Raw genomic sequence first — 25,256 nt, 5'->3', positions numbered from 1 at the left:
CAGTACACCCCACTCAGAGAGTCAGTACACCCCATTCCGAGAGTCAGTACACCCCATTCCGAGAGTCAGTACACCCCATTCAGAGAGTCAGTACACCCCATTCCGAGAGTCAGTACACTCCATTCAGAGAGTCAGTACACTCCATTCAGAGAGTCAGTACACCCCATTCAGAGAGTCAGTACACCCCATTCAGAGAGTCAGTACACTCCATTCAGAGAGTCAGTACACTCCATTCAGAGAGTCAGTACACTCCATTCAGAGAGTCAGTACACTCCATTCAGAGAGTCAGTACATCCCATTCCGAGAGTCAGTACACCCCATTCAGAGAGTCAGTACACCCCATTCCGAGAGTCAGTACACCCCATTCCGAGAGTCAGTACACTCCATTCAGAGAGTCAGTACACTCCACTCAGAGAGTCCGTACATCCCATTCAGAGAGTCAGTTCTCTCCATTCAGAGAAAGTCAGTACACCCCATTCAGAAAATTCGTTGGGGCATCATTTTTTACTTGGAGGCCAATGAGTGGCATTAATTCAACTATTACATTTTCATTCTCCTTTGTATTGTAATTGCTGGTAATACGGCACTGTGGTTTGTATTGGCTCAGGTTTTTTGTATCATCCGTTGGACAGACTCAAGTTCCAGATAGCTAGTGTCAATGTATGATGTATGTTGACAGAACAGCTTCTGCAAATCTCTATCTGCATACCGTCATTGAGTTACAAATACATTCTAAAAGAACCCATTGGCTTGAAGCAATTGTAACACTTCAACACTTCTCCAGGCTCTGTAGCTTAAACATTTTTATAGCTATCTCAGGGTGCTTGAAGCACCCTCACAGACAGCTCTGAGGCTTTACTAATGTCAACGGTTGATTTATTGTGTTTCAAAGTTACTTTTAAACATTGTAAAGACATTGACAAACCTCAGTGTTATTCCCAAACCACCAGATGTATGTGACAGTGCCCACTTGATTTGGCCACAAGACCGCTGTTAGATTGATCTCTTTATTCTTTACAGCTACAAAAGGGGCAGAGAGGTGGACGCGATCCAGGTGACCTGCAGGTAAGCACAAAAGCATTTTATTTCTGATTTGTGATTCATTTTGTATTTGTTTTACAACTCTGACTACAACAAAAATTACACACAATAAACGATATTTTGTACAGAAACAAGTCACAGACAAACACATACATAACACAAATCCAAGAAGATTCATGAAGCACAAAAGCATTTTCTGTTCAGGCTACAAAGAAACTTTAGGAGATCGGACAGCACTTTCAACCTACAACTAACTTACATAAGTTACGGTGAAGATGTGTTTAATCAAACCTCCTTGCACAGCACTATTATACAGAATCAAGAAAAAGCAAAATTTTCATCAAAATTTTTGAAAATGAGTGTTTAAATCTTGACGCAAGAGTTCCGCGACAAATTACTGTTAACCCACGGCACACTGCAGTATAATGCACCATACCTACAACAGTAGCGGAGAAGTTTTCCATGGGTACTGTAACCCTATCATTACTAACAGCACTTATTAACATCTGCCTGTGCAGGAATGCAATTGCCTGTATGGTCTGCACTTTCTTAACTCCCAGCTTCTGAAGAGCAAGACTTTGAATGGTTCAGAATAAAAACCAATGAAGATGGGAAAGGACTGAAGCATGAAGTATTAGCTTGTATGATTAAATGTGAGCTGCACAGAATCTATTTTGTTGCGTTTCTCAATAGATTACCACAATGAAAACATAAGAGGATTGAAATAAAAGTAAAAATTATTTAAATGAGTACTGTGTTGCTTAACTAACAATGTCTGTGCACCACAAACCAGAACCAAAATGTGGAAAAGGCACAGCATTTTTTAATAATATTGCAGTTTCACATATTTTTCAGCACGGAGAATCCGCTTAAATGAATGGCACTGAATGAATGATGATGATAGCGATTGCAATTGCAGATGATTTATGACTGTGAAGGGCGCTCAGGGTCTGATGACTATGGGGGCACTCAGAGGCCGAGTGAAATATAAATTTGGCCGGAGGTCTCGTCCCGACGGGTGCCTGACAGCTACTTGCGCGAGGCCGGCTGGAAATACATGAACTGTTACATGCATACCAGTGCTGCAGATAGGAAGTGGCTATGGGCCACGTCCCCCCAAAAGACAAGGCCACCAAACCATGAATGGAAAATAATAATAAATAATTAAACCACCCCACAATGGCGAGATAAAATTGGCTAGAAAAACATAAACAGCTACATGCATCCCAGTGTCGCAGATAAGAAGTGGCTGTAGCCACCACGACCTGAAAAGACGAGGCCGCCAAACCATTAATGAATAATAATAAATAATTAACGCTCTCCACAGTGGCACTCAGCCACCTAACCCCCAAATATTGAATTTAATGAAAATCAGCAGCTGAGACACGGCCCGTCCCCCAAGCATGACTGTGCCCGGGGAGAGAGCCCAGCCTCTCAACCCGACCGCAGAACTACTAAATACGAACCACTCAGCACTCAGGTAAGGAAAACCCCCCTACTCACACATCTTTTATTTTTTTTTAGGGGGAAACCTCAGGAAATCCTTGGCTGAGGGCAGCCCTTCCTCCAGGCTCTAAGCGGTGAACTCCCGTTTCGGCCTCCCAGCACTTGACTGAGCAGCCGAAACAAAAAGAAGCGACAAGAATGAATAGAACACAGAGCTTTCACGCGCTTGCTGATGACGTATTGGTTATGGACGGATTCTCCTTCCAGAAAAGCAACCAAGTTTACCATGTTTCCAAAACAGACAAAACAAAACAAAACAAAAAACAATAATAACTCAGATAACCAAGATAATAAAACAACAACAAAGCAGTGCTTCTATCTCTTTAGCATGCACCTGTACTGGTTCAATTTATTTTATCAAAACTATGAAATGTCTATATACTGCAGCTGTTAAACTAATATGACATATCTGTTATCACGTATCAAATAAACATAATAACATACACTAAATTTATCTTAGCACTTACTTAAGTTTCCTAGCAATGTATCTATTTTACAATGTATCTATTTTAAAATTTCAAAACATTTAAATAAATAATCATGACTGAAGGGGATATAATATTTACAATACATTCACTTAATTCAGGCACATTAAATGCATTTACTTCAGCCTTTAATGAAATGTTTACTTTTTTTTAATACGAACAAACAACAAAGTGATATATTCCCAGGTCCACAAAGCACTCTCAATTTGTTTGTTCTGCTTATCATAAAGTTGAGTTGGAGGTTTCTCCTTTCAAAAACTGTGATGTAAATAAAGACTGGAGTAAACACTTTAAAAATGCACATCACTAACACTCAAGTCAGTAACACTGGTTCTCAGTGTCTCTGGAGTTTCTATGGGAGTACTACCCTGCACCTCTTTTGAAATCTGGTCATCTGTGTTCTTTTTTTCCCCTGAGGAATATCAGACTGACAGATAGGAAAACACTCCATCCCTGTTAAATAAGTCATTACTTCTACATCTACTATCCTCAAAGACATTAGGAGGTTATTCACGCAGGAACTTAACAGCAGGAATGACTTACATGTAACATGCAGGTAGAGGACAGCACTGTCTGATCCTAGGCTGTTTTCTCCAATTGCAGTCACTTTAAAAATCCCTACATGTTTGTAAACGTGTTTGATTCCATCCTCAATGGAACTCACGTTGGAGTAGGACACAGCATTGCCGTCTCCAAAATCCAACGTAACACTCGTTCGAGAGCCGTCTCCCTGCACAAGATAGGAAGCAATTATGCATTATCACAGATACAGCACTTACAGTAGAATTAAGACAATTTAACACGTTTTTTTTTTTTTTTTTTAACAGAACGTTTCCTTAGGCACAAATGGACAGATTAGCTTTCAAATGAATTCATGATTTCTGTATCTTCTAGCCAACATGCTTGTGATCCAGCGTATCAATACCTGTAAAGCGAGTCCCACCTGCAGCAGTGATTAATCACAGGCTGTATTTGAGTGGGGGCAGAATGTCACAAGCTCCCTCCACTGGAAGATGCTATGGGGACTGCAGTCTCTATTAGCTGGCTTTTTGAGCTCAACGGACAAGATGACTGTGCTGGAGATTCAAATGTAAACATGTAACATAAATTACTTGATATGCTATTGTTAATTTCAGAGGTATACCTCTTCCAGAAAGACGAGGAAGGTAACATTGTTCCCTATTGTGGCTGTCAGTGTGCCATCGCTGGTGACAAGATGCAGGCCCCGGGGAGCGCGGCGAGGGCACTGCTGCTTCCTTGCTGTGTAGATCTCCTTCACCCCTGCAGTGCAGTTATTGGACACCACCTTCCGGTACCTACCAGACACATGAGAAGGGATGACACAGCATATGTATATGTACTGTGTATATGTATTGTGTATATGCATTGTGTATATGTATCTTGTATATGTACTGGGTATATGTACCAGGTACAACACCTACAGGTACATTTCTTCTCAAAACGCTTGTACTACTGCTGTAACATTTATAAAATCTTGACAGCACTCCCCCAGAAAGATACAAAAACAGAGGTCTTATTTTCTGGAAACTAAATACACACTAATATACTAATGTAAATAAAATACATTTGAAAGGTTTGGCCATGCTTTTTGGATTAATTTCTTTGTATAATGAATAACACTGTGGGGTAGATGCACTTAAGTGTTGCGGCTGTCACAACAGTCACAAACCAATTGCAAACAAGTCTGAATTCTAGGGTGAAATGTGCTAAACAAGAGCAATGCTGTTAGCGACTTTTTAGGGAATGCTTTGCGACAGCAGTTTTTCTTTGCGGTTCAGCCTTAGATGAATATGTAATTATGGGCGTTCCTGCACACATTTGCAACAAACAAAAACGCTAAACTCATTTAGTTTCAATTTAAAATCATATTTTATTTGCATTGTACATTAATGTGTACAATGCAGCAGCATGATTTATTTTGTGTTTCCGGTAGCCTACAGCTAAAGTAAAAAGAAAGTGTGCTAGGTATTCATTTGATTTTACCACTGTACTGTATACTGTATCGGTCTACTGTACAGATTTATATTTTTTACATAATGTAATGTGCAGCCTACCCAAAACACATCTTGTGTAATGGTTTATACATGTAAACTACATTTAGCACTATCATTTAGATTTTATTATATTTTTTTAAGCCTGACACCTCCTTATGTCAGACATATATACCCTGTTTAGTGAGGAGCTGCTGTATGATTAAGAAAAGCTTTTTGATAGAAACATATGTTTTTATTTGGGGGTGAAGGTGAGGACCCCATTATAACATTTGATGGGATTAAACTGCCTTTGTCATTCTTGCCTTCTCTCAATGCTGACCCTCCGGGATTCATATGTAACCAAAAGTTGGCCAATAATATTTCTCTCTTACATCAGTTTGTGTCATGAAGATCTATATCATCTGACCACTGTGTCTTATCACTTGGATAGAAATAATAATTAATGATAAAACATGCCACGCTGTACAGATACAAGCTGTCCTGGAAAGAAAGGACGAATACTGAGACAAACATTCATCAGGAACTGCTTGCTGGTTTTGAGGAGTGAGGGTTGAACCAGTAGCTGGTAAAAGTTACCTTTGATGGAACAGTAACCATCTTGCTACATTTACTCTTCCTTTGACATTAAGCTTTGGAGGTAAGGCACTGTATTTGAAATCTGTAATTCTATCATTGAATACCAGCCTCTATTAGTAGTAAGGTAGCATTATACTCACCCAGTGCTGTTGAGAAAACTTTTTCCAGTGCTGCAGCTTCTTGACATTGAGGATGGATTGAACCAGAAGGCTGGCAAACACTTCCCATCACTGTGCCGCTCATACCCATAATCACTGTGATATGACAGAGGGAAAGAATGACCTTTTCTTATTTGAAATTAGATTTATACATTTTAAAAAGATTTTCTAGGTATCTTAAAAAAAAATCGGACTATTGGATAAAACAGCAAATTGCTGTAAGTGGACACATAATTTATTTTAAGATCTCTATATATATAGACACTATCTGGTGTACAGCCACATTTTTGTTAAATTCTAAAGAAAAACGCGCCACCTAGCAGTTCTTCTAGGGATTTAAAAAATGTTTCCATGGCAACTGACCGGTAATCCACAGCTCACTGCAGTGTGATGCACCACACCTACCGATAGATTCATTTGCTACACATGGTAATGGTTGCAGGGACCAGCACTGGTATTTACATTTACTGGATGACTCAAGCCCCAGAGCATTATTTGTCAGGTTTTTGCCAAACAAAACTGTTAATCCTGCAAAATTGAGACACCATTAATCTACAGAGCATTCAGAATGTGAAAAAACAAAAGAAACAGCAACTTTCAATGCGCAACATGACAACACTCCTTGCTAACTTGGTGGCAAAGATTCAAGCCCAGGAATCTGATTAAATTTGGTATGTTATTCAAATAATTTCTACATGTACTTCTACATATACACACACACAAATTAGTTTCAAAATACTGTTGTGAAAATATGTGTGGCAAGTGGTCTGTGGGAAAAATCTAAACACCAAGGCGGTCTCTACACTGAAAAAGGTAGGGAACCACTGCACAAAAGGAACCGGTCTGAATTCAACAGCTCTTCTTAACTGGAACTAAACAGATGTTTTAAAGGAATGGATGCTGAGCCTTACTTTTAGCAAGAAGCAATCACACTCTACCACCAAGTCCTGGATATGTTTAATCTAATTAATAACTGGAGTCGTAATTAATTGCAGTAATTAGCACTACAGTATATGTGTGCAGTTGTGCAGAGCTGTAGTGATTGTAAATGCAAGCTTTGTCTCAGAAAGACTGTCTTCCAGGACTAAATATGAAAAACAGTCCATCTAGAATTTGGAAAAACATTTGAGGCAATTGCAAAACAACCCCACAGCAAATAAAATAAGACAATGTAAGTATATGGAAATGTATAACATTCTAGATATGAAAAAAAAGAAATGTTTCTGGGAATTGTATTCCAGCATATATGGGATTACCTATGTGTATTTAGTGTTTGGAAATGTATGTGGTCACGTAACTCTGTAAGGGAGATGTGTGCAATTATGTGTGCAAGGATCTCACTGACTACACACAAGGGGTAAGATCGTCAGAGACAATTCAAAGGTTACAGTCTCCTTGATGTTCCTGGAATGGCAAAGTTAGAAGAAGATTATAAACTGAATGCAAAGCTCTGGTCACAGGTAAGTCATGACGGATCTAGCTCACAGAATGGTGATATCTACTGGACAGACAACTGACTTGCTACAGTGACAGCAACAGACTGCCTACAATTCTCACATGTCTTGCTATACAGTATATTGTTGCGCCCCTGGGGAGCCCTACGAAACAAAATGGCTAATTTTAGTGGCAATTAGCTGTTCTGAGATCGCTTGGACTCTTTTGTGTAGTGGAAAGGTTACAATTTTGGGCATGTCTTTCAGAATAAAGCTGGTTATGTGCATGTTCACACAATCAATAACAAATTAGAGCAGAAAGAGAGCATGTTCCCATACTTTTTTGTCACAAGAAAATGAATGCCCTTTCTTATTCGTTCTGATTTTACAGCCTTTTTATTTCTATATTATGATATAACTTATAGCAGTTATATTAGCATTCAGGGATGCATGCAAAAAGGAAATTGTCCCAATAAATTCCTATCGAAATATCCTAAAGCTTTATAAGTATCTCATCTTAATGTTTTTCCAAGCGCAAATAATGACAAATAATGCTGTGTGTACATTGTGGAACCGCTTCACTTAAAGCAGTCTACTCACCACTCAAAGTCAGCCTCAGTGCAGAGGCAGGGTTCAGATGTCATTGTAAAAGGCGTGTCTCTTCCCATCACACAACGGGCAGTTGGTTTCAGTTTCCTGTAAATTCTTTTCATTCCCATAATACATGGATCACCCTTCAAAGAGGAAGATGTTTTTAAGTATTAAATTAGCTTTCAAGAATTACTAGTGTTTTGTTTTGTTTTTTTTTCCTTGCCATAACCTTCATAGTACCAACACAACAGCATGGTGCCACGTTTCATAACAGTAGCATGGTGCCACGTTTCATAACAGCAGCATGGTGCCACGTTTCATAACAGCAGCATGGCGCCACGTTTCATAACAGCAGCATGGCGCCACGTTTCATAACAGCAGCATGGTGCCACGTTTCATAACAGCAGCATGGTGCCACGTTTCATAACAGCAGCATAGTGCCATGTTTCATAACAGCAGCATGGTGCCACATTTCATAACAGCAGCATGGTGCCACGTTTCATAACAGCAGCATGGTGCCACGTTTCATAACAGCAGCATGGTGCCACGTTTCATAACAGCAGCATAGTGCCACATTTCATAACAGCAGCATGGTGCCACATTTCATAACAGGAGTATAGTGCCACGTTTCATAACAGCAGCATGGTGCCACATTTCATAACAGCAGCATGGTGCCACATTTTGTTGCTAAACATGTTCATTTCCTTTAGGCATTGTAAGATTATAGAAAAGGAAATGGCTCTGGAAATGGTATCCCAGCCTCTATATCTGTGTGTAGTCAGGTAGAGGGTGTTGTGATCTCACCTGGTTGTGTAGATGCCAGGTCTGATACTCCTCCTCTGTGCACCTTCTATTGAAGATGGATCGAAAGTCAATTTTGACAAGCTGCCACTCAGATCGATGGCTGACATGTCCAAATATTCTGGAATAGCCAAAGGAAAGTGTAACTTCAGTTTTATTAGAATGACATATGACAGAAAGTTACAGTAGCTAATACACCTCATTGATCATCTCAGCCATTCAGGTTCAAGTCATTATCTTTTTAAAGCTAACAAAACTGTAGAATCTTGAAGATTTAACAGAAAAATGCACTTCAACCTGTCCACAATAGAAGAACTTAAAACAGATTTAAAACATGTCTTCATATTTAAAAAAGCAAAGATTTTTGTAACATTATTATCCTCCACAGAGTTTATGACCTGCAGATTGCCTGTGGCTTGGAACACTTAACCGTCTCAGCTGTCAATTATCTAGCGTTAGGCTGCACACACTGTATTGTACATATTGCAAAACATGCTTTTGCATATCCTTAAATGAAATGCAAGCAGGAGAACTATTTCAGCGTTCTTAAAGATCCATTGCCTTGCCTCTCTATGCAAAAGTTTATTTTTAACTCAGAACATTATGATTTTTTTTTCTTTTTTAATGACATGCCAGCAGTAAATCCAACTCGGCGCCTTTCTCTCTGTTCTTAGTTCTAAATCACACTCCTTGTAATTTTTTTCTTAAAAGATATTTCATACAGTCCCTGGCTGACTGATCTACAGAAGAACAAACACATGTTACAGGAACTCATTTTGATCCCAGGCAGAGCCTAGATAAAAAGAGTATTTAAAGGACATCAATCCAACAACATTACTGCATAAGACAAAGCCTACTTTCTTTAAGTATCTAACCCAGGCATGTAAGGTATTACATTTTCTAATAATAATAATAATAATAATAATAATAATAATAATAATAATAATAATAATATTATATTATTATTATTATTATTATTATTATTATTATTATTAGTAGTAGTAGTAGTAGCAGCAGCAGCAGCTGTACTGATGTAGATGCAGTAGGGAACAGCCTTGTTCTAGTACAGTGCAGTCATATCTTCTCTAAAGCACTGAGGACACCTCCATTCTACATGCTGGTATGTTGGTATTATTCTCATATGGAAAGTTGGATCTTGTACAGCAGAGGTGTGTGTGCAACAAACTTTTTTTTTTTTTTTTTTTTTTTTACTTACGTCATTATTAAAGTTTCATCTCCAGGTTCTCCCAGCACCCCGTCCACAAACAGAGGGACTGATGTGAAACTGTATTTACTCCATGTCCTGCCTTCATCGAAACTCAACCTACAGGGGTAAACAATGCCATCTGTTACTTTACTGTTACTAAAATGTTAAGCAAATTGTTAGAGTTGTTTTAAAGAATGTTGAAATGATCGGTGCTATAACTGTGAACTTGAATTAATTAATCAAAATGTGTTTTTTTTTTTTTTTTTTTTTTTTTAAAGTGCTTAACAAATGTTATTTAAACCAGTCCTTAAATGTATGAATAGGATCCCTTGATAAAGCACCACATGCCAAAGCAACAAGGCTGTTAACACATTAGTTGTGCCAAACCAGTGGAACATTGTCTATGGTACAAAGTATATAAGTATATTAGTAGACTACAGTACTGTACCGCTGATAAAAAGATTTAATTTACATGTGTTTGGTGCTGCTTGTTATTGGAATTGTTTTGTGAGTTGAATTATTCAGTGTTCACATTTGGATTACCTCCCCAAGTGATTTAATACAGCCTGCTCTTGTAACCTGGTTTATATTAACATTAAGATTTGCATTTAGTTGCCTGACTACAAACTCAATACACAATTTTCCACAGAAGGAGAATACTTGCACTTTTATGTAGTGCATTGTACACATTGCACAGCTTTAGGCCATAAAGGAAACCACATCAAGGGATTATTTGAATTCCTCAAGTGGAATTCACAGTCCACCCCGAAGCATGTACCCGGGACACTTCTCAAGTAGCAAGGTAACAACAACTGGGGCTGGAGGTGTGGTTCCCTTTTAGAGTCTTACTAAACATCTCACCACCTGAAACTAGTGCCCAAAAGACAGGGACAAGCACCGCAAAACACGCTACAAGTTTAGCCACATTTCTAAACAAGGATAATCCCACAAGTCCTGCTGCTATATGAGAACAACAACAATTACTTACCAAAGATGGCGTATTGGGAGGGGTGTGTGTTTAATAGCTACAAGAGCACCACCCTGATCCAGATAAAGAACACTGTACTCCTCCTGAAAGATCTAAAGGAAAAGCCCATGCTTGATTAGTGCTCACACAGCCAGGCACCTGCTTTATTAGTGCTCACACAGCCAGGCACCTGCTTGATTAGGATGTGTCATATTTATTTATTTATTTATTTATCTATCTATTTATTTATTAGCAGGCGCCATTATCCAGGATGACTTATAGTTGTTACAAAATATCACATTACAATATATCACATTACAAAATGTCACATTACAGATAAGAGCAGTTATAAAGTACAGTAGAATCAGTAGAAAGTAAAATCAAATTCAATAAAGAGCAAAATAAAGAATACAGTAGATAATTATATTTAAGAGGGAATTTGACTAAGAGCAGTAAACTTATAGTAAACATATCTGCTTAGAAGAGTACATTCCAATAAGAGCATGCAGTACGTGCAATAAATGAATAAGTGCTGGGGGCTTTAAGACACTTACCTGTCTCCAGGTGTTTCCAGCATCGGAAGTTATAAACATGCTCACATTGCTGAGTGACAGCTCAGAACCTATGGAACCTATACAACAACAAGATATGAATTTATACAGCATCTGAATTACACAGTGAGTTCTGCATTCCTACAGTAGCACTGTAGCGTTTACTGTATGCATCAGACAACCAAAGTGTGACCCCTGCTGTTGATGCCAGTGTTTGATTCTCAAAGACCACAGTGATGAATGCTATTGTACTGTTTCTAACTTTAATGCTGTAACTGCGGCTTAGAAATATATATAACATATATATATATTATATATATATATATATATATATATATATATATATATATATATATATATATATATATATATTTATATATATTGCTATATAATATAAGTTCAAGAGCCATTTCAGAGCAAAGGCCTCTGAAATGACATGCTGCACTTGGCAAACCAACTTAAATTGTATTAGTTTCGATTGAAGAGACAACCTTTGCTGAAAATCGAATATTTCACAAGTTATTTTTATTCTTGTCCTTTCTGCAGAGCTTCATGTTACTTTGTTGTATCAATGTATTCTAATGCATTAGTCAAGATAAAATACATTAAAACAAAACATTAATTCAAACTAATTTGAACATCTAAATATAAATAATTGTGGTGACGCTTCAGTTCAATGGGTGTTTTAGTTCATTTTGTTTTAGCTGTTAACAACTACCTTAAATATGTTCTTTGGGATACTTCAGCTTTAATGACATTAAATAGCAAATAGTAGATTATATATTGATGTATGTGACACCTTATACGAAAAAAGGGCTTAGCCATGACAAAGTCAAGCCGTTCGTTATGAATAGAACGATGCTATTAATAGCAATGGAACACAACAAAACAGAGGCTCATTAAGAACATCTAATTAGGTATTGTTTCTAACTGATGTCTTGGGTAAATCAAATGGAAAAGCATTCATTTAAACTCCATCATAATTTATCACAGCAATCATCTGTCTACATATTTTGTGACACCTGAATCATATCACAAAATGGCTTTACATGGCATAACAAATTTGCTATATGAACCAAAGATCATTACAGTTCCTGTAGAGTAACTGGATGCAAACAGAGAACATGTGTCCTGCTGTGCATTCCTGCCAGCTTATTGGACTCTTATAAGAAAATAGCATACTGGGCTTTTCCAGATTTCAATTCTCACATGTTCTATATCACAGCTATCAAAACCATACTGTACTGTATCAGTAAACCACTAGCGCCACGTTAGTGATCAGAAAACCATGATCACAAAATGTTATGTGCAAGTTTCATCTTCCAGTGTCTTTATATGTAAAACAACAGTCTGTCCCTTGACGCCTACTATCTCATCCACACAAGAGTTCCGTACCTGAAGCCACTATAATTCCGGGTGCTGATTCTTTGCTGGCAATATTTCCTGAAGCATAGGGATTGTCAGATACCTGTAAGTGCAGGTGCAGGGAGCAGTATGGCTAAAAGAAAGTAAAGATAGTCAGGCGGTAATTACAAGACATATAATGCACTCAATTCTCATTACAACACTCACTTGGAGGTTTCTGTACATTGACTCTCAATTCCATTCATTCCTATTCCAATCCCCTTCACTAACAGGCTCCCCATTGGGTCCGACTCATTTCATTTCTGTTAGAATTACTTTTACTGACATGATGCATGCTGTGTCAGAATGTCAATGACAAGGCAGTGTTGTGAAGAAGTTAAAGGAAACGCAATGGCTTTTTCAAAAATTATATATATATATATAATATATATATATATATATTATATATATATATATATATATATATATATATATATACTTATATAATTACTTTTTTAATAATGGTCTGTCGATAATAGTATGGTACGTTAGACGCCTATTTGAATCAGGTGTTTCGAAGTAGCTCTACAGGGAAGATTGTCATAGCTTCTAACAAGTTGTATTTAAAATGACAGGTGTATTTGTCAGCTCTGAATAACACTTGGAAAAAAATAATAAAAAACGTACTCATTAATTTATTTGCCTTTTGCAATCTGTTCAACTGCATCTAACAGAGACACACACATAAAAAAAAAACTGCAATACAAATACCCTGTTGCCAAGGTTTGACAATGGCTCAAACACTGCATTAGTGAGCCAAATGAACAGTTACACTGTTAATGCCTCAATTGCACATACCCTTTCTTTATAGCTGTGCTCTGTTCCACTCTACTAAAGCATTAAGCAATATCGTAACAGCCTGCTGAAGAATACTTTGCCTTCTTAAAGTTTCTCTAACACTTAAACTGTCAGTCAAGGGAGTGATTGGATACAGTGTGGCCTTTCTGTCTTCAATCTGGCTTCCTGGCTGCATTCATTTGTTATTGGTATATATGATGCTTGATTCAATCACAGAGAAATGCCACACAGATATGGGAATGTAAATGCTGCTGCTGGGCCAGTGTAGCTTGAATGCATCAGCAAAAGCAAACTCTCCAAGGGACCATAACTAGAGCTTTGTTGAGTAAGAAAATTATTTTGTAGCTGCTCACACCTAGAAACAAGCATTGAAATAATCTTATTCTGTGTATGGAGACAAGCGTGTTTGTGAGCTGGTAAATCATATTATGTATTAATGTATGTATTAATGTATGTATGTGTATTTATTTATTTATGTATCTATTTACATTTTGAATTCAAGACACAATTTCTGAAATAACAATGCCACCTTTTTCACTGGGTTATAATTCTATTGTAAAACCTTTACAATTAAAAGTGACATTTATACAAGGATTACATTTAAACAAACACAGATTAAAAGATTATATTTCAGAGCAGAAACACATTAAAAAATGTAATAAAAAAAAAATCTAAATTCAAATAAGCTTCTTGTTTGGGGGTTCATATAAATGTGGTATAGTACTATAAGTCTTTGGGACCACTAATAATTAATCTATGTAAAACACACCTATTGTAGAAATACTGTTACCATTGCTTTATAAATGGCATGTTATACCAGGCTTTAGCAGTATTATGGATTTAACAAAACACTGCTTACTTTGTCTTCATGAGTGACACACAAGCAACGAACCCCTCACAAGCTTTGCAGAGCATACAGTTACAAGCTTAAACTACTTTAAAAGATACACATTGGAAATTATAACTCAACTGTTCCCATGCAGAAACAAACTGCAGGAGTGCATTTTGTAGCACCCTCTAGTGGAAATAATAAGTGCGTGCAAGACTGTGCCTGGGAGACCTGACTGATTCTTAAAATATTGAGGGGGGTGTAACACTGGAAAACAACAGAGCTGCTTTGCTGGTTGCTTCTCTGGCTGAGAAATTTAAAGTCAACACTGCAGTTTGTTTTATTTCTGCTGTTTGGTAAAAGCTTTCCAAAACTATTCTTTATATGCTTTTTCTGTGATTTTCTTACAGGAACTGACACAGAGCTATTTTGACATATGGGCTTTCCATCAGTATGAATTCTTCTAGATCTAAGTGCTGCTTTTGATACTGTAGACCATTCCATCCTACTGAATCATCTTGAAAGCACAGTAGGACTGTCTGACCTTGTCTTATCCTGGTTCAAATCTTATCTTTCTGATAAGAGGTTAGGTCTCAGTTTGTCTCTATTGGGGAGGTAAAATTGGCAGACATTGTCTGTGGTGTTCCACAGGGCTCCATTCTAAGTCCTTTGCTGTTTTTATTATATATGCTACCGATAGGTGACATTACCCACAGACATGGAGTGAGGTTCCATTGCTAAGCTGATGATACCCAGCTATATTTGTACCTAAAGTCAGGAATTTCTTCCACCTGGGTGTTATTAGCTACTTGCCTTGTAGACATCAAGCATTGGATGTCACAGAATGTTCTAATGTTGAATTCAGATAAAACAGAGGTTATGCTAGTGGAATCACAGAACCAACTAAAAGGAAATGTGGGATTACATGAGCTCGACCATTGCAGTCTCTTGTCAAAACTTAAACTAGGAATTGAGAGTTTGGGAGTCACCTATCATTTGAGACTCATATTGGGGAAGTTACTAAGCACCTTTTTACCATATAGCCAAACTTAGACCAAATATTTCCATATCTGATGCAGAGAGACTAATACATGCCTGTGTTTGATCTAGAATTGACTATTGTAATACGCTTTTTTCGGGTGTCCCAAAACATGTGGTATCCCACTTGTAGCTTGTTCTGAATACCGCCGCTATTGAATTCTGACTAAAATCAAGAAAAGTGAACATATTACCCCTGTTTTGGCCTCTTTACATTGGCTCCCTGTGTAGTATAAAACTGATTTTAAGATTTTGCTGTTAACTTACAAAGGCCCTGAATGGATTAGCACCTAGTTATTTGCAGAAGTTACTGACCCCGTATCTTCCAAACCGCGCTCTGAGATCACAGGATGCAGGCTGCTGGTTATTCCTGGGGTCAACAAAAGGAACATGGGAGGTGGGGCTTTTTCTTGTAGAGCTCCAAAATTATGGAATGCTCTGCCTTCATTTATCAGGGAAGCTGGGACTGTTACAGTTTTCAAGTCAAGACTAAAAATGCACTTTTATAAAATGTCTTATCTTAGTGGGTTTGAATGTAACTTTAAAATCATTGCTTTTGTATTATTATGTGTATGCTGTTATTTAAATGGTCTGACTGTGACAGTTGTATGTGTGACATGCTATACAATGTATTGTGGTTTGTTCTTTTTTTCTGCTATGTGCCGTATAGTGCTTTGTGATACTTTTGTATAAAAAGCACAATATAAATGGACTATAAATGGAATACACATTTCCATCATAGTTATACACACACACACACACACACACACACACTCACACACAATGATGGAAATGTATCTTTAAACATGTTAAAGACCCTTGTTGTTTGCATTAAATACACTGTCACACCTGAGTCATCTTGACAGCTGCATTAGCACTCCAGATGTTGCTGGATTTAAAGCAATTTCGTGTGATTGTCACATCTTAGACAGCTAGTATCTCTTCATTCAGTTCCAGCTCATTAACACATAAACCAATGCCATTATATTGCAGAGATTGATAACAGACTTTCTCTTTTTTTTTAAATTTCTCCCTACAATTAGTCTGCCAATAGTCTAGTGATTAAATAAGACCTTTCACTCTCAATTTTTTTCCTTCTCCGAGTGGCTTCCTGACTGTATCGATTTGGACCTGTTAGTCTTCCTTTATTACTGTTGGTTGGCTGCCATTAGTGCTCAATCAAAATGGTCCAAGGTAACTAATTAACGGACCACCAAGTAAAGGTAACATTTCCAGCCCCCGCTGACCTGTCAGTTTTCCTGCAGTGTGGAATATTTAGATCTCGAGAAGAGTAGTTCTTCGACATTCTTACTAATGCCTAAAGATTCCAATGTAGCTGTGAAAACAGAGACGTCTGGCATTTCCCACCTAGAAGCACAGCTGAAGCACATTATTCTGTCACAGTCTGAAAAGTATGCAGTGGAAAGATGCCAGCCAAATGGTGTCTTTGGAGTCAGAGGTTTTGGGTTTATTCGAACAATAGGATTTTCTCGAGAAGAAGGTGTGGTATACAGAGAGTGGAACATCAAAAAACTGTCCGTGCCAAATGATTCTGCAGCACTCCAAGGTGTACAAATTGTAGTATTTGTCTTCAGCAAGGAGTACAAATGCACCCTACCATGTTTAAAATGAGCATATCTCATAACTCTTTCAGTACTGTATTCAATTACTGCATTCTTTACAGTAATCTCAGATATCCATTCTGCAAGTCAATAAGGAAGGCTCAACAGTGGTAGTCTAGTGTATGAAAGACATATTTTTTGTGACTAATAAGCATGGTACTGTAAAGAACACAATAATCAAATGCAGTGCCAGAATCTAATGTATTATACACATATAGACTCATTCTAAGATTCAAAATATGTGATATAGGGTTAAAAAAAATGTATTTTAGAAGTGATAAACTTTTACCACTGTACATATATCCCAGCTCCCATGCAAAGGATTACCATGTGCAATTTGAAGAAGGGTGACTCCCGTTTCCTCAGTCAGACAAGGACAAGGTATCAAAATAAAGGTAATCAATGAACATTTAAATCACATTTAAGGATATCCCACAATCTTCAAAATGTTGCTCATTTTAAACATGCTGGGATGCATTCGCGCCCCTTGCCGCTGACGAAGAGTTAAATGTATGTATCCCCCAAGAACCATCTCGCCAAGGCTAAACAGAATGTCATCTGGGAATTCTGTTACTTCCCAGTTAAGACATAGAGTCAAACCCCTGCCGGAGAATGAACTCCAAACTTTTTACTACAGGACATGAACCATAACTAAAATGCCTTTTTATTGACAATTCCCTTTTGTGTCTTTCAATACACGTCTCTCAAACTGTGTTTGATTGATTAGCTTGACTGAGTGCAAGCTCACCAGCAGGCAACTGATCTCATTCCCCCTCGCGTCTGTGGCAGGAGCCTGCAGCAAACGCCAGTCCCTCCCTTTATTGTACGTGATGTAGGTCTTCACTTGCTTCTCAAGCTTCTTGTTCGCCAAGAACATTCCGTTTATCCCTGCTACCTAGGAGAAACGGACACAGCTGAAAAATGCATCTACATTTGAAATATAACAAGTCATACTGTTCTTTCATAAACATTTTTAAAAATGTCCTTTATTAAATATTAGTCACTTTTGCTGCCCATTGTCCAATATATATAACACTGAAAAAACAGGCATTAAATAGGTACAGGAACATATAAGAGAGAAACATAAAAGAGAAAACCAAAACTGTGGTATTTTCTGGTATACTACCGGCATCTTGCAAAGGACCATATGGACAGCTGGAAATAATTAATCAAAACGCATGGCTGAAGACATGATGCACACGGGAAGGCTTCACCTATCTTGATCATTGGACCACATTCTACAATGAGGACTATCTGTATAGACGGGATGGACTGCATTTAAATAACAAGGGAACCAGTCTACTCGGAGAAAAGATTCTCGAGCAGGTTCAGAAGCATTTAAACTAGAAAGGAAGGGGGGAGAAATCAACAAAAAAACAGAAGGGAGACCTCATCAAAACAAGAACAACAACTCAGGTAAGACAACCATTAAATGTATTTATCTAAATGCTAGAAGTATCAGAAACAAAATTCTAGAACTTGAAGCTACTGCACTAACAGGTAACTATGATGTGATAGGTGTTACAGAAACGTGGTTGTCTGAGAGTGATGGGGACGAATATAATATTTGTGGGTATACACTGTATAGGAAAGACAGGCAGGACAGAAGAGGAGGAGGGGTAGCACTATACATAAGAAACAGTCTTGAAGCCCAGGTGTTAAACCTGGACAAAGAAAATAAAACCGAATCAATATGGGTCAGAATAACAGACAAAAATTCAAAGGGCATAATAATAGGAGCATGCTATAGACCGCCAGATTCAGATGGTGAGCACAATAATCTGTTATACAATGACATTAGAAATGCGTGTAGCAAAGGAGAAGCCATACTAATGGGGGATTTCAACTTCCCCCAAATAAAATGGGAAAACCCGGTGGGTAGCGCGAAGGATGAAATAGAAATGGTGGAAATGACAAATGACTGCTTCCTAACACAATTTGTGAAGGCACCCACTAGAGGGGAGGCATGCCTTGATTTAGTCTTTTCAAATAACGAAGATAGAATAACTAAAACAGAGGTCAGAGAACCATTGGCAAACTCAGACCACAACATGGTCTCATTTGAAGTGTTTTTTAAAACCCCAAAAGTAATGACTAAAGCTAAGGTTTACAATTTTAGAAAAGCAAACTATGAAGGTATGAAACAGAGACTAACAGAAGTAGATTGGAGTAAAATAGAGAAAACACCCACAGAAGAAGGATGGTTGTTCTTCAAAAATGTAGTACTAGAGGCGCAAAACAATTATATCCCTAAAGTAGACAAATCTAAATGTAAAACTAAATTGCCAAAATGGTTTAATAGATCAATTAAAAAAAATATTCAGCGAAAAAAGGCACTTTACAGAGCATTAAAAAAGGACCAAAAAGAAAGTACGCAGAAAGAGTACACAGAACTGCAAACGCAAGTCAAAAAGGAAGTTAGAAAGGCCAAGAGAGAAATAGAAATGAACATTGCTAAGGGAGCTAAAACCAATTCCAAAATGTTTTTCCAATATTACAACAGCAAGAGAACATTCAAAGAGGAGATTAAATGTTTAAGAGATACAAATGGCAAAATCGTAGATGAAGAAAAAAAAATAGCAAATATATTAAATGATTACTTTTCACAAGTTTTTACAAAGGAAGATACTGACAACATGCCCCACATGTCATCCAGTTCCTATCCAGTTTTAAATAACTTTAGCATAACTGAGGCAGAAGTGTTAAAGGGACTAGGAGCTCTTAAAATAAACAAATCCCCTGGGCCGGATGAGATCCTCCCAGTAGTACTCAAAGAAATGAAAGAAGTAATTTACAAACCGCTAACCAAGATCATGCAGCAGTCTCTTGACACAGGGGTGGTACCGACAGACTGGAAAATTGCAAAAGTAATACCGATCCACAAAAAGGGAAACAAAACTGAACCAGGTAACTACAGACCAGTAAGCCTGACTTCTATTATATGCAAACTTATGGAAACTATAATAAGATCCAAAATGGAAAATTACCTATATGGTAACAGGGTCCTGGGAGACAGTCAACATGGTTTTAGGAAAGGGAGATCGTGTCTAACTAACTTGCTTGATTTTTTTGAGGATGCAACATCGATAATGGATAATTGCAAAGCATATGACATGGTTTATTTAGATTTCCAGAAAGCTTTTGACAAAGTCCCGCACAAAAGATTAATTCTCAAACTGAACGCAGTTGGGATTCAAGGAAACACATGTACATGGATTAGGGAGTGGTTAACATGTAGAAAACAGAAAGTACTGATTAGAGGAAAAACCTCAGAATGGAGTGTGGTAACCAGCGGTGTACCACAGGGATCAGTATTAGGTCCTCTGCTATTCCTAATCTACATTAATGATTTAGATTCTGGTATAGTAAGCAAACTTGTTAAATTTGCAGACGACACAAAAGTAGGAGGAGTGGCAAACACTGTTGCAGCAGCAAAGGTCATTCAAAATGATCTAGACAAGATTCAGAACTGGGCAGACACATGGCAAATGACATTTAATAGAGAAAAGTGTAAGGTACTGCACGCAGGAAATAAAAATGTACATTATAAATATCATATGGGAGATACTGAAATTGGAGAAGGAATCTATGAAAAAGACCTAGGAGTTTTTGTCTTCATCTAGACAATGTGGGGAAGCTATAAAAAAGGCTAACAAGATGCTCGGATACATTGTGAAAAGTGTTGAATTTAAATCAAGGGAAGTAATGTTAAAACTGTACAATGCACTAGTAAGACCTCATCTTGAATATTGTGTGCAGTTCTGGTCACCTCGCTATAAAAAAGATATTGCTGCTCTAGAAAGAGTGCAAAGAAGAGCGACCAGAATTATTCCGGGCTTAAAAGGCATGTCATATGCAGACTCGCTAAAAGAATTGAATCTGTTCAGTCTTGAACAAAGAAGACTACGTGGCGACCTAATTCAAGCATTCAAAATTCTAAAAGGTATTGACAGTGTCGACCCAAGGGACTTTTTCAGCCTGAAAAAAGAAACAAGGACCAGGGGTCACAAATGGAGTTTAGACAAAGGGGCATTCAGAACAGAAAATAGGAGGCACTTTTTTATACAGAGAATTGTGAGGGTCTGGAATCAACTCCCCAGTAATGTTGTTGAAGCTGACACCCTGGGATCCTTCAAGAAGCTGCTTGATGAGATTTTGGGATCAATAAGCTACTAACAACCAAACGAGCAAGATGGGTGGAATGGCCTCCTCTCGTTTGTAAACTTTCTTATGTTCTTATGTTCTTATGTTCTTATATCCACGGCAGTAAAGGGTTAAAGTAAAAGTACGAAGGCTTCTGTGTGTGAAACCAGTAGAAATGAAATGAAGAAAAAGTTTTAAAAATAAATATAGTTCGGCTAGGCTTGTTATAAAGAGTTATTAAGTTGTAGTACTTTAGGAAATCACTAGATACAATGCATTTATCTTAGTATAGTTAAGAGTGTCAGAACTCCATTATGGAAAGAAAAGGCTGATCCATTAGGGCAATTATTACATATCCCACCCACATTCAATTATCTATATAAAAAGGCAAGTGTCAGATACGGAAACTATTATCTTTTAGTGCATTGATTACATTAACAGCATTCAAATGCTTTTTTAAAAGTTCTTTCCGGAGACAATTCTGTTTTTAAAGAAAATGGAATGGGATGGCCCTTGGTTGAAGTGTGCTTCCATATTCAAGATTGTATAAATTAGGGAAGTTTCCATGGGTTATAGCAGACTTCAAAGCCGTTTTTCATCCACAACTCTTCTGAAGGAATCAGGAGGTGACAACAGTTCAAAAATGATCACCTCCCCTGCCAGAGCTTTTGAACACCATGCAATGGCGTCCTGGTTGCCTTATTAGCCCAGTTCTAGCAGATGCGTCTATATTTGGACTACTCCAACATAGTTGGCAAGAGAAAATAGGAAATAGGAAAAAAAAATTGACATTTTCTCTGCTGGAGTAGTTCTATATTTTAAATACTCCAGAAATACACTACTAATGTAAGTTGTCACTTGTATTCATAGGGGGGAGTCCTAATGGCGATTTCAATGCCCTCTAGTGGATGAATAAAATCATATTTTTTCCCAACTCATCACTGCTTCAATTTAGCCCATCACTTACTTCATGTCTACAGTGTTAGGGTGTGATGCAGTTTGTTGTCATAAATCATGATTTCTGAGAGTTGGAGAAATGAAGCAGAAATGTATTCAGGCTTCAATATTGTAACATTCTTCATGAATTTCCAGTGTTGACAGTGCCTCAGTTTAATATTTTACCTGCGCAAGACGTAAACATTTCAAGAAAAGAAACTAAAAAAATCACCTGAAATGTCTTCAATTTACAACAAAGTCTGAGCCAGTAAGAAATTCTCTTTTTGGTGGATATTAGTGTTAGTGGCTGATAAACAAAACATATTTACACACAAGCTGCTACAGCTCACAATATTACATACCTCATAGAGGTCAATCATGACGTTCCCCTCAGCTTCTCTGCTGATCACCATATTCTCCAGGGCCAGAGTGAAGAAGACACCTCGAGCCTCTGACACATACAGGTTATAGGTATTATTCTGATTCCACTCCTGCACAGCGGCTACCACACGGTTCTCATCCGCACTGATAACATGCATGTCCTGTATAAGGAAAGCAGCGCTGAAGTCAGCTCATACCATTTACTTTTGCCCTCCAAGAAGTTGTTTAGATTTGGTCTTGTTTTGCTATTCCTGTTACTTCCAATCAACTGACACAATCAAGTTCATTTCTCTCACATAGAAATTGTGCACTAAAAACCCAGTAGAGAATAAAAAGTATAACAGCTGCATTCATAAAAATGGTCTGGGGACAGAATTTGGGGATGGCTGTTTTCCATCCTGTTAAATTTGTTTATAATGGTCTAATTTGCACCTGTCCCACAAACTGGTTATGCTAATGGGGGCGTTGGGGTCATGCTAATGGAGGCTTTGGGAAACATATCTTCCTTACCTGTATTCTCTGTGTCAGCCCAGCTGGAAACAAAGAACACATGCAGGCTCTTTGCAAATTGTCATATTCCCCAGCGTCAGCTTTTTTAAAATTGTGTAATCCCCTGAATATTTAAGGGAATCCCACTCCTAACATCTAATACTGGCTATTCAGATAGGAATGTGTTGTGTATGACAAAATGAAATGTGGGAGCCAATGGAAGGTGAAGGACTGGAGTTAGCTACACTCTTCATTTCCGTGCAGCACACGGTCATCACGGGAAGTGTAGTGTTGAAGGATCTGAGATATATATTAAATAAAGTCGGGTCCAGCACATGAAAATGGCATCTAACAAAGCAACAAAAAAAACAGAGTGCTCATTTAACAGTGACGAGTAAAACATATTTATTCGGGGTCTATTACTTACATGATAATGGGGTCTCGCTGAACAGTTGACATTGTTGGCAAGTATGTAATAATAATATTTCTATACATAAACAATTCTTCATTTACATCCCAGGTATGTTTGCAACCACAGATGGGCTCTTTCGTTGAAGTCAGAGAGAATATCCATGGCCAATATTACCTTTGGTAAAGTGTACTTTGGTAGCTTCATCTGTGCAAAGCCTTCTCTCCTATAAGACACATAATAAACTGGCCTGCCTCCAGTAGTCACCTGCAATTCAAAAGCAAAGGTTGGATTTTCCCTTCATCAAACTAGAGGGACATGTTTCAATGTAACCCTCTCACAAAAGCTATAATAATCTTAATTACATTGAGGTCCTGTATACAATACATATTGATACTATATTAAATGTATCCATTTCTGGCAACACTTTTCAGGAATGAGAAATTATTCTTTTCCAGCTACTTTTTTTTTGTTTTGTTTTTAAAGCACAACAAATATTTTCCATCAATTATGCTGCATAATGATGATATATAACGATATATAATTTAATAATATTGAATTAAAACAAAAATTAATATATATATATATATATATATATATATATATATATATATATATATATTATATATATATATATATATATATATATATATATATATATATATATATATATAGTGTATTGTGTGTTCAAATTCCGGGGAAGGCCAGCGTCCCGAGCTCCGCCGCGGCACACTCACATACAAAGACTATAAGCCTGATATACGCTCCTTGCAAAAGGTGCCGGCTCTTTTCTATAACGGTATCGGTGCTATGTTTTCGTGTGAGAGGGTCCCGGGTTTGCACCTGTCCTCTGCCTGTGTGTGGATTGCCTCGCCGAATGTGTGATGCGCCTGCCGCGATAACCTATTATCCTATAAACCTGGATGACATGGGGCACCTTGAGGGTCGTTCAGGGGCCGACTGAACTCCGACATCGCACGTGTCCTTCGCAGAGCGTGGTAGGTGATACGCGGGTGAACGGGACACGTTACACGGACGGCATTGAAGTATTTCATAAAGCGATATATATATATATATATATATATATATATATATATATATATCTATATATATATATATATATATAGTATATATATATAGTACAGTAAACTTAAAACATGGGGCAGTTCTGACAAGACTGTAATATATAGACAAAAACTATATATGCAAAATATTTATAGGTATGCATGTGGGCTATCAAATAGTGTATAAAGTTCACTTGACTTGCTGTCTTCATTCTCTTTAAATAAATGATTAAAAAAACTACTTTTCAATATTCCAAGGCTTCGTGGAGATATAAAAATCCACTTTTATTCTTAAAAATGTCAACAATGGACCAAAAAAAGAAGCCCTTAAAACACTGCTGGTGGAGGTTTGGATTTTAAGATTTAAGATTTCTCTCACTGCGGGGTGGATGAATTGCTTCCACATTCTGTATTTTGCAAAAACGAAAAAAAAAAAATACAATTCTGATAACCGATTTTTTCGTTTTGGTGTACAGTTGAACAACATCCAGACTATCCCCAGTTTATGGTAGTATACATAACTCTACTGTCATAATTACTTTAGTATGTGCTTTCATAAATAGCAGAAAACAGTACCACCAGAGTTTTTGCAAGTTTGTTTTATAATAAAAACAAGGAAATGTTCCGGGTCAGAAAGTCACTGTGTTTTTTTGTAAGGTCCAGATCTTAGTTGTAAAAAAATAAATAAATAAATTATATATAGATATATATATTCCTTATAATATGCATAAATCCATATATATATATTATTAGATATATATATATATATTATATATATATATATATATATATATATATATATATATATATAT

The 25,256-nt window shown here is 37.3% G+C and overlaps 1 protein-coding gene across 3 annotated transcripts in view; it reads right to left on the bottom strand.

The window, feature by feature from the left end:
• LOC121321438 (VPS10 domain-containing receptor SorCS1-like) overlaps positions 1–25,256 on the bottom strand; it is a 124,903-nt gene that overhangs the window by 10,032 nt on the left and 89,615 nt on the right. For all 3 annotated transcript variants that reach the window (XM_041260384.1, XM_041260385.1, XM_041260386.1), the window contains exons 8-20: positions 23,558–23,647; positions 22,464–22,643; positions 17,771–17,917; positions 12,727–12,829; positions 11,335–11,411; positions 10,802–10,893; positions 9,823–9,930; positions 8,610–8,727; positions 7,815–7,948; positions 5,764–5,877; positions 4,177–4,348; positions 3,576–3,762; positions 926–1,059 (exon numbers count right to left, since the gene is read on the bottom strand). In XM_041260384.1, the coding sequence (XP_041116318.1) occupies positions 926–1,059; positions 3,576–3,762; positions 4,177–4,348; positions 5,764–5,877; positions 7,815–7,948; positions 8,610–8,727; positions 9,823–9,930; positions 10,802–10,893; positions 11,335–11,411; positions 12,727–12,829; positions 17,771–17,917; positions 22,464–22,643; positions 23,558–23,647 (1,656 nt within the window). The remainder of the gene's footprint in view (positions 1–925; positions 1,060–3,575; positions 3,763–4,176; positions 4,349–5,763; positions 5,878–7,814; positions 7,949–8,609; positions 8,728–9,822; positions 9,931–10,801; positions 10,894–11,334; positions 11,412–12,726; positions 12,830–17,770; positions 17,918–22,463; positions 22,644–23,557; positions 23,648–25,256) is intronic.

This window comes from Polyodon spathula, chromosome 10 (genome assembly GCF_017654505.1).
Source record: "Polyodon spathula isolate WHYD16114869_AA chromosome 10, ASM1765450v1, whole genome shotgun sequence".
NCBI classification, from domain to species: domain Eukaryota; kingdom Metazoa; phylum Chordata; class Actinopteri; order Acipenseriformes; family Polyodontidae; genus Polyodon; species Polyodon spathula.
Note: the sequence above shows the minus strand (reverse complement) of the source record. Positions and strands in the feature narration are given on the sequence as shown.